This window comes from Aplysia californica, unplaced genomic scaffold (assembly GCF_000002075.1).
Source record: "Aplysia californica isolate F4 #8 unplaced genomic scaffold, AplCal3.0 scaffold00797, whole genome shotgun sequence".
In the NCBI taxonomy this organism is placed as follows: domain Eukaryota; kingdom Metazoa; phylum Mollusca; class Gastropoda; order Aplysiida; family Aplysiidae; genus Aplysia; species Aplysia californica.
This window is the reverse complement of record NW_004798067.1, coordinates 11,368-26,780: the sequence shown is the minus strand read 5'-3', so window position 1 is coordinate 26,780 and position 15,413 is coordinate 11,368. Positions and strand designations below refer to the sequence as shown.

The following is a 15,413-nucleotide window of genomic DNA, read 5'->3' as shown; positions in this document are numbered from 1 at the left end:
CCCCCCCAACTTCTAAGGCAGTATACAGCTCGTCCAAAAAAATTACCAAAAAACATTGAACCAAGTAAGGGGAATGAACTCTGGGTCAAAAAAAAAAAAAGAATGGAGTACACATGATGTGCAACAAGAATTATTTTCAGACTTTCTGGTTATGTTCCCTTTTAAACAGTTCACGATTAACAAGGCAATCGACATTTCGACACCCACTTGAATACAGCTCACGAAAAGCTCCTTTCAAATAAAAGAAAGAATATTATGATTCAGCGGTGACAGAAATGTGATATCTCAAGGTTTACAAACAAGTCTTAGCGTCTTAATCCCCCTACCCTACCACTAGACCCAACATGTCTCAGGCTGTCCGAGGTAAATACAGAGAACCACGGAGGCAACCTCCACATTACGCTAGCCCCAAAACACTAGAAGGACTTACGCAACGAGCGACCACCCCAACAAACGCAATGAAGAAGAGACTTAACCCTAACCTGACCCAACCCCTAACCCTACTGTTACCCCAAACTCAAACTCTAACCTTCTATTCTACTGTTTCATAGTGGCCGCTCATTACAGAATTCCCCCCCCCAAACACTGCTCCCAGTGTCCAATGTTTTACAGCTCCCGCCGTTACCTTGTGCATTAGAGCTGTCAGAAGGAGGACTGCTGCTCCCCAGCAAGCCGTCCAGGCCGTGTCCTTCCGCCGGGTCCTGCAGACTGGGCTCGTTAGGATCCAGATTAAACACCGCCTCCAGCAACGCCTCAGCGCTAGAGAAGTCATCGCCTGGGAAAACATCACAACCAGTGAGCAAACTTATAGGAGCCTTTCATATAAACTATAACAAGCATTATGATATGACTATCAACCATCTTTAAAAAAAAAATTTTCACAGAGGTTTTACGGCGCTCGCAACTGTATAAGGTCATGTGAGCGCCAGACGATTAGAGGTGTTACAAGAGAGTAACAAACATAAAAAAGGAGGGAAGATAAGGATGGTAGATGTGTGATAGGAAAGAAGAAGCAAACCACACCAGAGGACCTGCCAACCACCCACTACCAACCATCTGAATAGATATAAAGGTCTTGAACATCTAGCTCTCACTGGCACAATTGAAGGCAAACGAGGCAGGGGTAGGCCCAGAGCAACCTACTTAGGGAACCCGAACAAATGGGTTACGGGGAGAGATCAGGGAAATGTAGCTTTTTTAACCCTATCCATAAGCCTAGGGTCATTTTTGTACCCCAGGGGGTTGTATTCTGCACATTTTAGAATACTTCTAGAGGAAAGATCTCATCGAAACTTTCAGTATTTCTCAAAAACTCATTTTGACAGATTGCTATGCAAAGTGTACGGATCGGACTAACGAGTAAATTTCCTCTTTACAAAATGGGGGCACAGAGTTCCCCACGCCGTATGGATACGACAGTAAAACACGGCGTATGGATAGGGTTAAGAGCATCCGAGCAAAGGAATGAATGGAGAACCATGATCGCCGATGTCTGTCTCTGATCTGGCATTGGATGATCATGATGACAAACCAAAATTTTTCTTTTTCTGACACCACGCCCCCCAAACCAGAGATCTCACTTCACAGACATTCACACGTCTGGGAGCCAGGTTGCCAGCAGTGGTGCGACCATGAGCTTTCCCGCCATGAATTATGAGTACGCAAGGGTTGGGAATTTATTAAAACTATTGGAAATACCAGATGTTTATTTTAGTATGTGTTTTAAGGCACAATTAGATCATATAAGTGTCGAAGATTAGAGGTGTTCAAAGAGAGTAACAAACACAAAAAAGAAGGAGGGGATATAATGACAATAGATGTTGGAAAGGAAAGAAGAAGCAGACCACACCAGAGCACCCGTCAACCACCCACACCTGATGTTTAGAGGAAGCAACAGAAAGTCACAAGTAAATAACATACTGAAGAGTTCATCAACTGCAGAAGCTTACACACATTATGTGCCACAGGATGTATTACTATCATGCCCATCGTTGGTCAGTCCCTGTTGTGTTCCCCATTTTCATACATGTATGATCACAAACAAATGTTTTTTAAAGTTTTAGCAAGAGTTATACCGCATTTGCAAAGCAAATAGGCCATTTAAGTGCCAAAGGTTAGACGTGTCAAACGAGAGTAAAATACAAAGAACAGAAGGAGGCGATATCTAGTTCAGTTTAGGTAAGCGTTATAACTTATACAGCACTTGCAATAATACAATTAGGGGAAGGACTTCCGAAACGAGCGACCACCCCAATAAATACAATAAAAAAGAGACACAGATCTATCCCTAACCCTACCCCACACTAAACTCTAACCCTCTATTCTACTGTTTCATCGTGGTCGCCTGTTACGGAATTCCTCCCCAATTAGGTCCTATAAGTGCCGAAGATTAGAGGAGTTACAAGAGTAACAAATTTTAAAAAAGGATTAGGACTATAGATGTTTGATAGGAAAGGAGGAACTAACCATGCCAGAGCACCCACCAACCACTCGCGGAGGAAAGATAATCACAATAGATGTTTGACAGGAAAGATGGATGAAGGAAACCACACCAGAGCACCCGTCAACCACCCACACAGCAGGGAAATCCACACATGTGACTTCAAGAACAAGAAGGAAGCACGTGACTTGCCAGCAAAGTGAACCTGCCAACATGTGCAAACTGAACTAACCATTTCTGGATGACTGCCAATGATCTCTCTTCTAATCCCATGTATTGAACTGAAAAAGACCCCCCCCCCCCCTTTGCATGTGATTTCCCAACACAAGAAAAAAGTTTCGTAGCGTCACTAAAAGTTTTACAGTACTTGCAACACTATGTTATATTAGTGCCAAAGATTAGAGATGTGTTTCTAGATAGTAACTTACAAATAAAAGAAGGAGGCAAGATAAGGACGATGGATGTTTGATATGTTTGATAGAAAAGAAGGAGCAAACCACACCGGAGTGCTCGCCAACCACCCTCGAATAAAGTGCCGAGACAAAACTTACTGTCTTCAGCAAGTCTCTTCCTGATAGCCTTTCTCACGAGGTCTTTCGGGACGTCCATCTTGAGCACAGCCTTCACAATCTCGCTGTCCAACCGAGCGGTCACCTCCCGCGGGTCCATGTCTCTCGGCGCTGAGGGTACAAGTAATTAGTCTATTAGTAAAATGCCGCTCACACTTTCAGGAAGTCAAGTGAAGTCAAGCAGCTGCATAACAAGGAAAGTGTTAGATTGGAACCTACAGGGTAAAAGATCAAGGGCAAGACCATGTGGAACCTGGAGAAGAGCCACGGAAATGGATGTTGTACAGAAAAGTGGGAAGACGTGGAAAGACATCAAGCGACTAGCCCAGGATAGGGAAAGGTGGAGAGTGTTTATTCCTGGCCTATATCCAGGTCCAGGGTGAGAAAGGCAACGATGATAAAAATACAGCGATTTTTCCCAACACTATTAGGTTATTTAAGGGGCTGGACCTCTCAATTTAACACCCGTCTCAAAAGGAATACCGTAACGAGCGACCACTATGCAACAGAATAGAATAGAGAGTTCAGGTTTGGGTAAGGGAGGGGCAGAGGTAGGGGTAGGGTTGGGTCAGGTCTCTCTTTCTTTACAGTATTTGTTGGGGTAGTTGCAATACGACCCAGCCAAATGGGCTGAGAGCCTTGAAAACTACACAAAACGAACAGGGTTTAAGAAAAGTCTTAAACTTGAGCTTAGGCCCTCTGTTTGTTCTAGTAAGTGTTTTACGGCACTTGCAACAATAAGAGGCCATCTGTTCTGCAGTAAAGCACGATACTAGCTGATTAAAGGAATATCTTGCGCTTTACCCAATTTCACAAGAAATCACTTCGAGAACATTTTCTTCATGGAAAAGAAAAGTTACGTCTAAGTCCTCCGCTCAATTCAGTGCCATACAGTGGAGTCCGCTAAAAACGAAATCTGAAGGATCACCAGATTTCCTACAGTTTGGCACAGTTTTCCATTTAGAAAGGGTTCTCTATTTTTAGAATTTTAAAATGAAAGATTGCCCCAACTTGGCAACAAAGGGAAGATCCAAGCAACATTTCAAACGAGAGAAAAAGTTGAAACAGAAACTCACATTCTTTTCCCCAGTAAAAATCATCGGAGTAATCAAAGAAGTAAGTGCTATCATTCCTACGATGCACTGCTTCACAGCAACCACAGTGGACAGAAGAAACACATTCAGAGACATTTTTCCGTTCAGAAAATCTGCACAAATCACAGGAGCAAATGGTAGCCATTGAAATAAACTCAAGCAGATTCTCTTTAAAATGTTGGCTGACTCTTAAGAGTGGGAATGAATATTTCTTAAACAAGTTAAAGCTACAATGAGCTCACTCAGGAGGGAGAGAAATATATGGTGAACACAGATCATAACCAACTTGGCCACAGGGAATTTTGTTTTTGTTTTTAAAGGGAAAAAAGGAGTGGGGAGGGGGGGGGGGGGAGGTGGTAACAGTAGCAAACCACCTTTATAACATCATTCACAAGAAAAAAATCTCCCCCCCCCCCTCTTGCAGCTTTCCCCATAATTTTTCTTTTTTCTTTTAATGTCAAGAGGAGAGCCCAATCCTTTCCTTGCTGTCCATGTATGCAGGACACACTTAAGTGACCACAGACCCATGCTCAGTCTGACAGTCTTCTGTCTGAGTAGACCAACATTCAAAGGAGCACAGTAGAATCTTTATAAATAAATGTCTGGATATCATTCTGAAAATTCCAAAATAAACTAGTTCCAGAAAATTAAGATAATTTAAAAAAAATATATAACTATTCATGGTTGCACAGTTGGTAACAGAAATTCCAAACTTCACAGAAACAATAAAAGCCACTGATATGACTGGAAACACAGTAGCAGTAAGTAGCACACAGACGACTTCGCTGGTAAATAAACTACTGAGTTCTAACATAACACATAGAACTTCAGAATAACTCAAGCAAAAAAAATAATAAAAAATAAACAAGGAAAAATGAATGGAAAGAAAACCAAAGAATAACACAAGACTGAAAGGCACTAAATGCAGACAGAAAAGACAGAAAGTAAATTCATAGATTAGCAATCCGAAGAAACCATGGGCACACTTGCCAAACAGTCAAGAAAGCATCACACAGCCATTAAGAATCTCAACCTATAGTATAAACACGAGGAACCATCATCCCAATCAGCAGAACAAGTTGAGCATTACCTGCTAACCCTGCTACGTTCTTCACATCTGTATTGTCAACTGAAGCTGTCTGGTACTCCTGCAATAGACAAATAGTAACATTTAATTTTAAATTTTTTCACATGGGAATTTGTCTTGGAGACAAAATCCATGTCCACTTTAAAAAAAAAAAAAAAAAAAAAAATTACAGACAGCATTTTGAAAACAGAAAACAAGCTAATTAGTAAGCTCTTGGACCAGTACATTCGTTGTTTGTTTAAAAAAAAAAAAAAAAAAAATTGAAACAAAAAAAATCATTCTCATATTTCAAAAAGAGGAGACAGCAGTCTTTCGCTTATCTTTTTCTGACTGTGTGACAGCGCAATACGGACCTGGTTGTTATCTCTAGATTACAATACAGCTCTCCACAAAACAACAACAGAATGAAGACAAATACAAGCATTCATTCGGGCGGAAAAAAGCCTGAAACCCACAGGACCTAAGTGCTTGCTGGAGATTACTTCGCTTTTACCTTTCTGCTCACAGAAAACACATTTTTTTAAGGGGGGGGGGGGGGGGAAGTGTTTTACGGCGCTCGCAACTGCATATAAGGTCACATGAGTGCGTGAGACACTTTAAAGACTTTCAGTTGGTAGGAAATTTTGAATTTTGCCAGAGTGGCGGCCGCAGCCTACTCTTATAGATTTTGGATCACAAAGGAATCTTTAACGTGCATAACCTGCATACGGGACCTCCGAGATTTTACGCCTTTGTCCGAAAAGGCTATGTGTAAGATCTTACCTACCATAAGATCAGAGGGTGTGGCTGAAAGACAGAAGTAAGAAAGAGCCAAGGAGTAGCAGTAGAAAGGCTGCAGAAAGAGTCAGGAGCCCAGAGGAGAGGGCAAAGGAGGTGAGGGGGAGGGCTGAAAATACTTGTCAGCAGGTCACTTAGGCCAACCATTTTGAAATATCATGGCAGGGGGAGACTTGTCAATTACTGAGAAATTGCAACAAAAACTTTTGAGATAACAATTTTTTGGGTTGTTGTTTTTTTAACATTAGGATAAGGAAAGAAATAGCAGCAGTTCCCTGTTGCAGTTCGGACACAGTTATGAGCATGACATTGATGAATCAAGCCATTTACAAAAATACAATTCTACAGTGCATAAGAACTCGAGATGTTTATGTCCCCCCTTTGGGAATGGCCTAAAGACACTCCAGTCAGTAGCACTGCCCCAGGGGGTATTGAAGCAGGTCTGACAATGACGAACATTACATACTGACGATGATGAGTTGTAAAGTGGCTGGGTTATTCTGATAATGACAGAGACAACATCCCCTCATTCAATAACTCTATTTTCAACAATTACAATGAATCTATACTCTTAACTAACAAAACAAAAAACAAAAGCAGCAGTTTGAAAAGACTCAAACAAGTACTTTGCCAAAAAATAACTAGCCACGAGCAGTGCAGCACACAAAAAACAAAACCATCCCATAGATTGAGTACTCACAGTCAAGTTTGTCTCTCCCAACACAGCCTCGATGTAAGCGGGACCCTTGATCTGTCTCACGTAATCACATTTCGGAAACCAGCGAGCATGCTCTCTCCACGGGTCGTCGTTGGGTTCCCAGTTCCTCAGACCACCGTCACAGAAGAAACATTTGACGTTGTCCCCATGACCTACACATTGATTGGAAAGAAAAAAAATTTCACATAGAATGATAAAAATAGCACAATTCACATAAGATCACTCCAGAAACTTTCAAAATTTAGTTTGGACCGTTATTCTTGACAGTATTATGATTCATGCAAAGTTTTAACTATCAAAAAATAGGGTTTTAACAATACAAGAGATCATCATACAAATCACAACTGCCAAAAATAGGACTTTTCCTCCAAATCCGCTCAAAAAGTTAAATGGGAGTTTGAGAGAAAAAAATTCAGAGTATCAAAAACCCCAACAGATTAAGCTTACATACCGTAACAAACCCAAATTGGAAAATAGATGTGTAATGCAAGTACACACAAAAATATATGTGTATTTTCCCATCGTTAATGAACAGTTGCGCAAATACTGCAAGCAAAGGCAACTAAAAGTGTGTACATAAATTTTTTTTTATTATTTAAAAAGCCTGTTTACTTTATTCACTCACATAGAAGAGCCTGTTTACTTACCCACATAAAAGAAGCCTGCACTTGCCAGTGCTTCGGGGACAGGAGTCTGCGTCCTTCTAGACCAGTTCAGAAATGATTTCTCTCTCGACTCCAAGGTACGGTAGTTGGTATGCCTAGGCTGAGCAACTGTTATGGCTGACAGACATTCAGTGACAAAAGAGCAGGTGGGAAAGTGTTTCCGGTGTTCTTCAATTGGCCGGTCGTTGTCATTCCAGTTGCGAAGTAACCCATTGCAGAAGACACACTGGACACGATCTGGGGCGCCATAAAAGATGAAACCAGCCTGGGCAAACTCGCGGGCTGTAGCTCCTCTGATACCGGGCCAAGAGTTGAACGTTGCTAGCCGCGCTTCCTCAGACTCTTGGTATTCAACATGATCAGTGCTGGGGTTGGAGTTCTGTCTGTTGGCAATCGTTTCAGAGTTAGAGGACGGCCTTGAGTCCATGGCGTACGAACGGGTGCGTTGGAACTGTGGTCTCCTGGGTGACACGGCAGTACTCTCTGAGTCGGACGCGCTGCTGCGCCGTTGAGGAGAATCAGAGGACGCGGTGGCAGCCGGTCTAGACGCTTGCATTCTCCCACCGCCTCCCGGGGAGGATGGAGGATCGCGACTGTTCTGACGAACCGTTGAGGGACTCTGCCTCGGAGACGAGGTCAGGGAGCATGCGCTCGGGGCCACCATCTGGGGAGGTCTGGCTCTCATCATGGTCTCCCCGTACAGCACGGTCAGCGTGTTCGCCAGGAGGGACGAGGAAGTATACGACCCGCTGACTGCCGTCAACACTCGCTGGCTCGCCTGCTGAAGCATGGACAGGATGGCCAGGCGTTCTGCGTCCTCTGGCACAATGACTGGCGAGTTGCTGTGGTCCCTGCCCAGCACCATTGGGCAACGCGGGCTGCGCGTGGCGTGGACAACGATGGGGTCATGATGTCGCTCCCAGTCCTTTACCACCAGACCACAAGCAAAGCAGCAGACTTCATCAGATGAACCCGTGAAATAGAAGCCCGTTTTGGCTAAGTCAATAGCACTTGGTTTCACTGACTTGCAGTGGATATCAGAGCCAGGCCAGCCCACAAATGTTCCGAACCGGATGAGTTCGTTGGAAAATGAAGTATCAATCATAGAATCCATATCAACGTTTGACTAGTTAGCAGGCAAACCTGGAAATGAAAGCATTGTAATTAAAACAATGACAGAGTACTTTTACATTTTCTACTTATATATATATATTATATATATAAAGAGTAACACTGAAAGGGCGAACACAGAAGACTAGAAATTACGCATCTGTTGAACTGTGCCTGCCGTCCCAATTTTTCTTCTTTACCTGTGTAAGATATTCCTCGAACTACGGATCCTTCAAACTACCAAAGCCGGTCCTGACGAATTCGAGCTGTCCGTGTTATACTGTATAAAATAAATCTAATATATGATCAAGCCAAACCATTGTTAGACTGGCTGGTAGACCATCAAGCACAATTTACAACAGAAACATTGTGGTAGTAGATGGTCAAGTGGACAGGTACCCAAATCAATAGCCTCCATTCTATACGCCGGCTTAAAAAATAATAACAACCCAAACTTTGTGCAGGACCTATAGTTTGCAGAATTGAAGTTCTTTGCTATCAAGTAAAAATGAAATCAATTTTACTGTATAGGCCTACTAGAGGGGATGAATTCATTAACCAACAACCACCTATGAAATAGAGTAGAGGGTTAGGACTTAGGTAAGGTCTCTCCTTCATTGTGTTTGTTGGGGTGGTTGCAAGTCCTTCTGTACTGTAACTGGAAGAGGAAGTAAAATTTGTTCTCCTCTGCAGGCAGCAAAGATTTTGTATTTTGTAAATTAAATAATTTTTTTTCTCTCAATATTTCTAGCTGCCAGGTCTATACAGTCATTATACTTGCTGTCTTCTATCTATCATTCTGTGTATATATTATATTCTGTCAAAGTATCAATTTACCTAAGCCCAAAAAAACTTTGCATGGCACTTCCCCAGGTCAGCAACCAAACAAAAATATTTTTTAAAGATCTTGATCCAGTAATTAAAAAGTTTTTCTCTTTCGGTGATATCATTCTTTAGATGCATACACACAGGATCATTAAAATAAATCACTACAAACAGTAACATACCTACAAATCGCTCATTTTGAGACACCTTGCCCCCACATTTCAATTTTAGTGAAGTAAGCTTGTTGATTTTACCTCAAAGCTGTCTGAAGACATGATCTCCAAGTGCTCCACATGAGTCTCGGAAATTACTCACTCCGTTTCTTGAATCGTATTTCTTTGGTAAACACACATTAAAGTGTAGTGTAGAAGAAAATATATGTCAACTTTTATTGGTGTATAATGCTGTAAATCTACTATTATTTTTTTGACCCGCTTTAAACTTAAAACATTAAAAAAAAACCTGTCGGAACCTCAGTTCGTATTGGCCTTTTATGAATGGGCTTTTAGATTCTGTTGGTCATCCAACCTTTAGACCCATATATAATGTCAAGATCTGAAAAGATTAAACTTAAACAGAGCGATTCCATTTTATCTATTTTATACTATTATAAGTGCCATCAGATGAAAGTCAACAGTTACAAAAGTACAAAACTACTATAGTATAGTAGACATGAAGCTACAGAGAGCACCTAGCATACCTCCTTGATTGGCCCAAATATAGATGACGTATTTCCTCCATCAATTTTTATCATCTTCCGGGGTTTCCCCCAAGACTCTTGGGTTTCCCGCGGCAGTGACTGTTGACAAGATGTTGCAGTTGGGTTGTTTTTTTTTTTGGGGGGGGGGGTATTAATTTGTGTTATCATGTGTATAAACAATCTCAGCAATTCTTGGTCCATAAATTTACCAATCGCGTGTGCGCACACACACACGCGCGCGCACACAAAGACCAAGCAGACGCCGATGAAACCTAGTGACGTAGCCCATCGCACACTAATACGGGGTGCCCATTATGCTGAGATCTAGTCAACTGGCAAGGAAAAAATGAGGGAAGCCCAGGAAGATGACAAAAATAGAAGGCGGAAATACATCATCTATATTTAGGCCAATCACAAAAGAGTGCTAGGTACGCGTTGTAGCTTCATGTGTATAGTAGGCTAGATTTAGATATATTATAGATTCCAGATCTACTAGATCTAGAATCTAGTAGATTCTATCCGAATGATTCGGTGAATCCAGCAAAGATATTTTTGATACAAAATAGAAAAAGGGACAAGATCAACGTTGACAACTCAGGGTCCTTCCACCACCACTACAGCATCATCATTACTTCCACTAGAGACGGGCGGGAAGCGCTTTTTCCTCCTCGAGCGAGAAGATCGAGAAGCTGACCTACTTCTCGCAGAGACCGGTCCCGGGAACGAGAAATACTTCCCGTCTCGTGTCTCGAGCAATACTTCTCGACTCGTGACCAATTTCTCTTCTTGCCCTGCAGTTCGAGCCACTCGTTCAGCGAGAAGGCCGGCCGTGGCCGAGATTTCTCTTCTCGCCCCACAGAACGAGCAACTCGTTTAGTGGGAAGGCCGATCGTGGTGGGGATCTAAACTTAGTTTTTAGGAAGAGTTTTACGGCACTTGCAACACAATAAGGTCATATAAGTGCTGAAGATTAGAGGTGTTACAAGTGAGTAACAAACACAAAAAAGGAGGAGGGGAGATAAAGACGACAGATGTTTGATAGGAAAGAAGGAGCAAACCACACCAGAGCACCCGCCAACCACCCACCGATCTAAACTTAGAAACTAGGCTTGCCCTGTTGCGCAGGCGGTGAAGGAAGGTAGGGAGACCTAGGCCTAGGCCCTGATCAACTCCCCACTCGCCTCGTCTCCCCCCCCCCCCTTTCAGTTTCACACACAGGACGGCACGGTGATGGGTGGCACTGTCTGCGTTGTCATTTCTCGCCTCTCACTCTCGTTACTGTTACTCGTTATGTCAAGCCAACGAGCAGTATCACGTCTCGGTACCGAGTAGTAGTTTAGTGCCCGGGAAGCGACGGGAAGGGCGTTTCTCGCGAGAAACGAGTACTCGGCTCGTCTCGTGCCCGCCCCTAACTTGCACCACCATTTGTCTTTCCCCATGTTTAATTTAATTTTGTTGTAGTGAGTTTTTCTAATTATTTTCGGAGTGCCTACGTACACGGTAACCGGGCTGTTGAGAACTCCAAGTTCAGTTTTTGTCATCCGGTGCTGCCTTCATCCCCACCCCTCCTCCCGACTGTACCTTAAAAAAAAAAAAATCCCCCCATTCCTGAGCCCTATACTTCGCAGCGCACAGACTTTGAATGAACTTCGGTGACCCCAACCGGTACTCATGTGATGCATGCGCAAGCACAGGTTCACTGACCGGTCATGATGACGAACCCAACAAGACGCTTTCAAGTAGGACAACGTCATAAAAAAAGGAGTCAAATCCTAGGAGGTTTATCAACAAACTGAGAAAGCTTCCACAATTCAGGCAGAACTACAATATTATCATCTAGAAATGATGGCTACTACATCTAGATCTAGATTCTAGATCTAGTACTGGCGTTTCAAATAGCACAGGAGCTATTCAGAACGCGGCGTTGCAAATAGCGCTTGCCTTATTTGAATTTGTGGCCCCAAAGACCTTTTAACTGCCCACTAGTCATCATCTCATTCGCCCTCCCGAAAAAAATTCGTCCACAAGCAGAAAATAATATGTAGCGAAAGAGTTATTAAAGCTAACGTCTTGACTGTTGTCATTATAATTATGATCGAAAAATTTTCATAAATATATAAATGCTGGAATATTTAGAGGAACGAAGTGAAAAAAATTATTCGGACTCAGATTCTTGTCCAGCATGACATCACTTCCGACTTCCTGTGACTCGTGACTCCAGCTTCCTGTCATGCCTCGCTCGTGACTCGCCTCAGGCTGGGTAGACCGGGATCATTTCGGGCAAAATGGCGTTTTGTGCAGGAGCCGAGTTTTTATCTTATGATGAATTTGAGGCCGGCCTGAAAAGTTATAGCGCTTCTAATAAATGTTTATTTGTCAAGAGGTCACCAGAAGCAATTGGCTTGTTAGCGTGTGTCGGGGTCGGATGGGCGGCCTGCACACGTGTGGCTGTGTGTGCGTGTCGGGGAGGGGCACTATCGGTCCGGGGGTTGAACGTCGCATACGCGTCAGTCTTTTATCCCCCGGCAACAGATCATTATTACAATTTAATAAGCTAGTCTTGACGTAGATCTACGTAATGAATTGTGCGCTGGTCCATGGAACCAAAAGTTGCCGTATGCTCGGCTCTAAACAGCAACACAACTTTTTCTTGGTAAACAATCGAGATGACACAGGCTTGTGTGTATTTGAACGAATCTGTCTGTTTTTAAAACACAGATCATAATGTGCAGGTGCCAGGTGGTCTGCTAATCTTCAATTTTACCTTTTTCTACAACAAAGAAAGTGGGAAACATGGGGGGTTGGGGGACGTATCAATGAGGCGGGTGGGCATTGGATCGGCAGATAAGGTGTGGGGGAAACTAAAAAATGGCGGAAAAATGAAAGCACTGAACGTTAGATCTATAGAACGAAGACACTTCCTTTTTTCCGGACCCAAGCCCGAATAACATTTTTTCACATTCGGACTCGAGTCCGAATAAGAAATCTTTTTATTCGGACTCGAGTCCGAATATGAAGAAATGTTATTCGGACTCGAGGGTCGGAAGTTGGAACGGACTTCCTGCTGGACTCAATTCAGATTCCGCAATTTTTGTCTATTCGGACTCTAGAGTCTAGTCCGAATAGTCACTTCGTCTTAACATTGGGGGTTTCACCCTGCATTTCACAATGATTTGATGCGTTAATATTTTTACCTAAAAACAATTGATTTGCAAGGGTTTTAGTGGTCAATACACGTATGTTCTGCAGCAAAAATTATGGCAGTTTAGCTCTTAAATCAGTGCATCTGTGAAGTACTTAGGCATGGCAACGCAAAAAAAATTGGTGATCTTATACTTTAGCATGTTAAATTCCCAAAGTCTACAAATTCCTGACTCAGATCTTCAAAACTTTGAACTGGGCCTTAAAATGCGCAAACTACCGTAATTTTGTCATGGACAGAGATGGTATTTTTATAGGTAGTGTCAACTGCCACCGAGTAAATTGGAGCTCTTTTGCGTTGGTGGGTCATCATCATTGCCTTTCTCACCCTGGGTCAGGATATAGGCCACGAACAAACACTCTCCACCTTTCCCTATCCTGGGCTAGTCGCTTGATGTCACTCCACGTCTTCCCACTTTTCTGTACATCCATTTCCGTGACTCTTCTCCAGGTTCCACGAGGTCTTCCCCTTGATCTTTTACCCTGTGGGTTCCAATCAAACACTTTTCTTGTTATGCAGCTGCTTGACTTCTTAAGAGTGTGTCCAATCCATCGCCAAATGTCTTCTTCCCACCTCATCTCTGACCAGGCTCTGTCTGGTTCATCCTAATACTTCCTCGTTGGTGATCCTGTCTGTCCATTTGATCCTCATGCAGCCTCCTCAGACACTTGTTCAAGAAAACCTGGATCCTCTTTATGCACATATGGGATGTGTTCCACATCTCACATCCATACATAGATCTAGCTTATTGTGCTCGAGTGCAGTGCGTTCGCCTCTCTGTCCGTCTGTGTGTGTGTGTGTGTGTGTGTGAGTGTGTGTGTGTGTGAGTGTGTGTGTGTGTGTGTGCTAATTATGATTGATGAAGCAGAAAGAAAGTGGCTATTCAGCTATTCTCACCCGCCCGGAAGTTCTCGCAAGATCAACTCCTCCCCTCTTCTCTCTCTCTTTCTGAATACTGTCTATCGGTGTGGACGATCAAATTGACCAAAACAAAGTTAAAAAATGATGTTAAAACACAAAAGTAAATTAATTTGGTAGTCTACAAAGATGCTACCGCTATTTAACTTTTCGAATCGAGCCGAACTACGCGGGTCGCCATTTTGTTTTTTGCCCGGAAATTCTCGCGCTACTCCTCTCTCTCTTTCTCTCTCCACTGCCCACAGACAAAATTGTACGCTTTTAGTAGGCTACAGTTGTAATGGAACGTTTGTTCACGGCACAGAATTCTACAATTTTCTGTTATCACAGTGTAGAATTCTGTGGTTTAGGATGAACGCAAAATTTGGTGAACGCGCACCGGGTGAGACTAGCCACAAGACTCGCCTGCACTATTCTCACTCCTGGCCAAGCAGAAAAGTCGTCCGTGTTTAGTTATTGCAATTCCGCAGGCTATGACTGTGACTGACATTACAACACACAATCATGATAATGCACTGGCGGGCTTGGCAACTCAAAGACTTTGGGGACAGTCCACTTACAATGCCAACGAATTATCATCATAGCCAGCCAATTGAATATCAAATGATAATGATATCATAATATGAACATGTCACAAATCACCAATGTTGTACCTCTAGACTCTAGATCTAGATCTAGATCTAGATCCTAACCTTTGATTTTCGAACTCAGGTTGTTCTAGAGGTGGCGACCTGTACCTTCTTTTAGGCTCTATGCCTCGGAGGTTTCGGTCTTCAGTTTACAGTTTCGGCTTCGACAAAAATAACTAGATCTAGATTCTTGATCTAGATTGGCCTAAAATAGAAACTTTGAAAAATATCAACCCGGAAGTTTGAAAAACAAAAACGTTGTTAGTTTTCAAACATCCGGCCGTTTTTGTATAAAACTTTCACAGGGTTATTTACTAAAACGAATAGGTACATACACCATACATGAATAGCCCCGCCCCTCAATATATATCTTTTTAACCCTTTCCCCTGCAATTGGGTGTGTGTAAACAGACCCTGTTTCGGTATCGATATTTCTAACTGCATACAAGATACAATGATAATATTTTATGCAATCCTCAAAATAGTTAAAATAAAGGTAAAAAAATTTTTACGCATGCACCCACATGACAGATGCATTGATTTGAGGGCTACACTGTCATAATTTTTTCTTTAGAACACACGTATGGCTACTAAGACCCTAGCAAATCAATTGTTTTCAATCCTAATAGCTAAAACATCAAATCATTGGGAAAAGCAGGGGGGGGGGGGGGGGGGGGGC

The 15,413-nt window shown here is 42.7% G+C and overlaps 1 protein-coding gene across 3 annotated transcripts in view; it reads right to left on the bottom strand.

The window, feature by feature from the left end:
* The window catches only part of LOC101853352 (putative inhibitor of apoptosis), a 17,723-nt gene extending 2,780 nt beyond the window's left edge, over window positions 1-14,943 (bottom strand). Inside the window, exons 1-6 of one of the 3 annotated variants that reach the window (XM_005109614.3) lie at window positions 14,759-14,943; window positions 7,333-8,493; window positions 6,668-6,837; window positions 5,194-5,251; window positions 2,992-3,120; window positions 626-775 (exon numbers count right to left, since the gene is read on the bottom strand). In XM_005109614.3, coding sequence (XP_005109671.1) covers window positions 626-775; window positions 2,992-3,120; window positions 5,194-5,251; window positions 6,668-6,837; window positions 7,333-8,464 — 1,639 coding nt within the window. In that variant the 5' untranslated portion in view covers window positions 8,465-8,493; window positions 14,759-14,943. The remainder of the gene's footprint in view (window positions 1-625; window positions 776-2,991; window positions 3,121-5,193; window positions 5,252-6,667; window positions 6,838-7,332; window positions 8,494-14,758) is intronic. The other 2 variants (XM_035972689.1, XM_035972690.1) reach the window with 2 other exon arrangements.
* Between the last annotated feature and the right edge of the window lie 470 nt (window positions 14,944-15,413).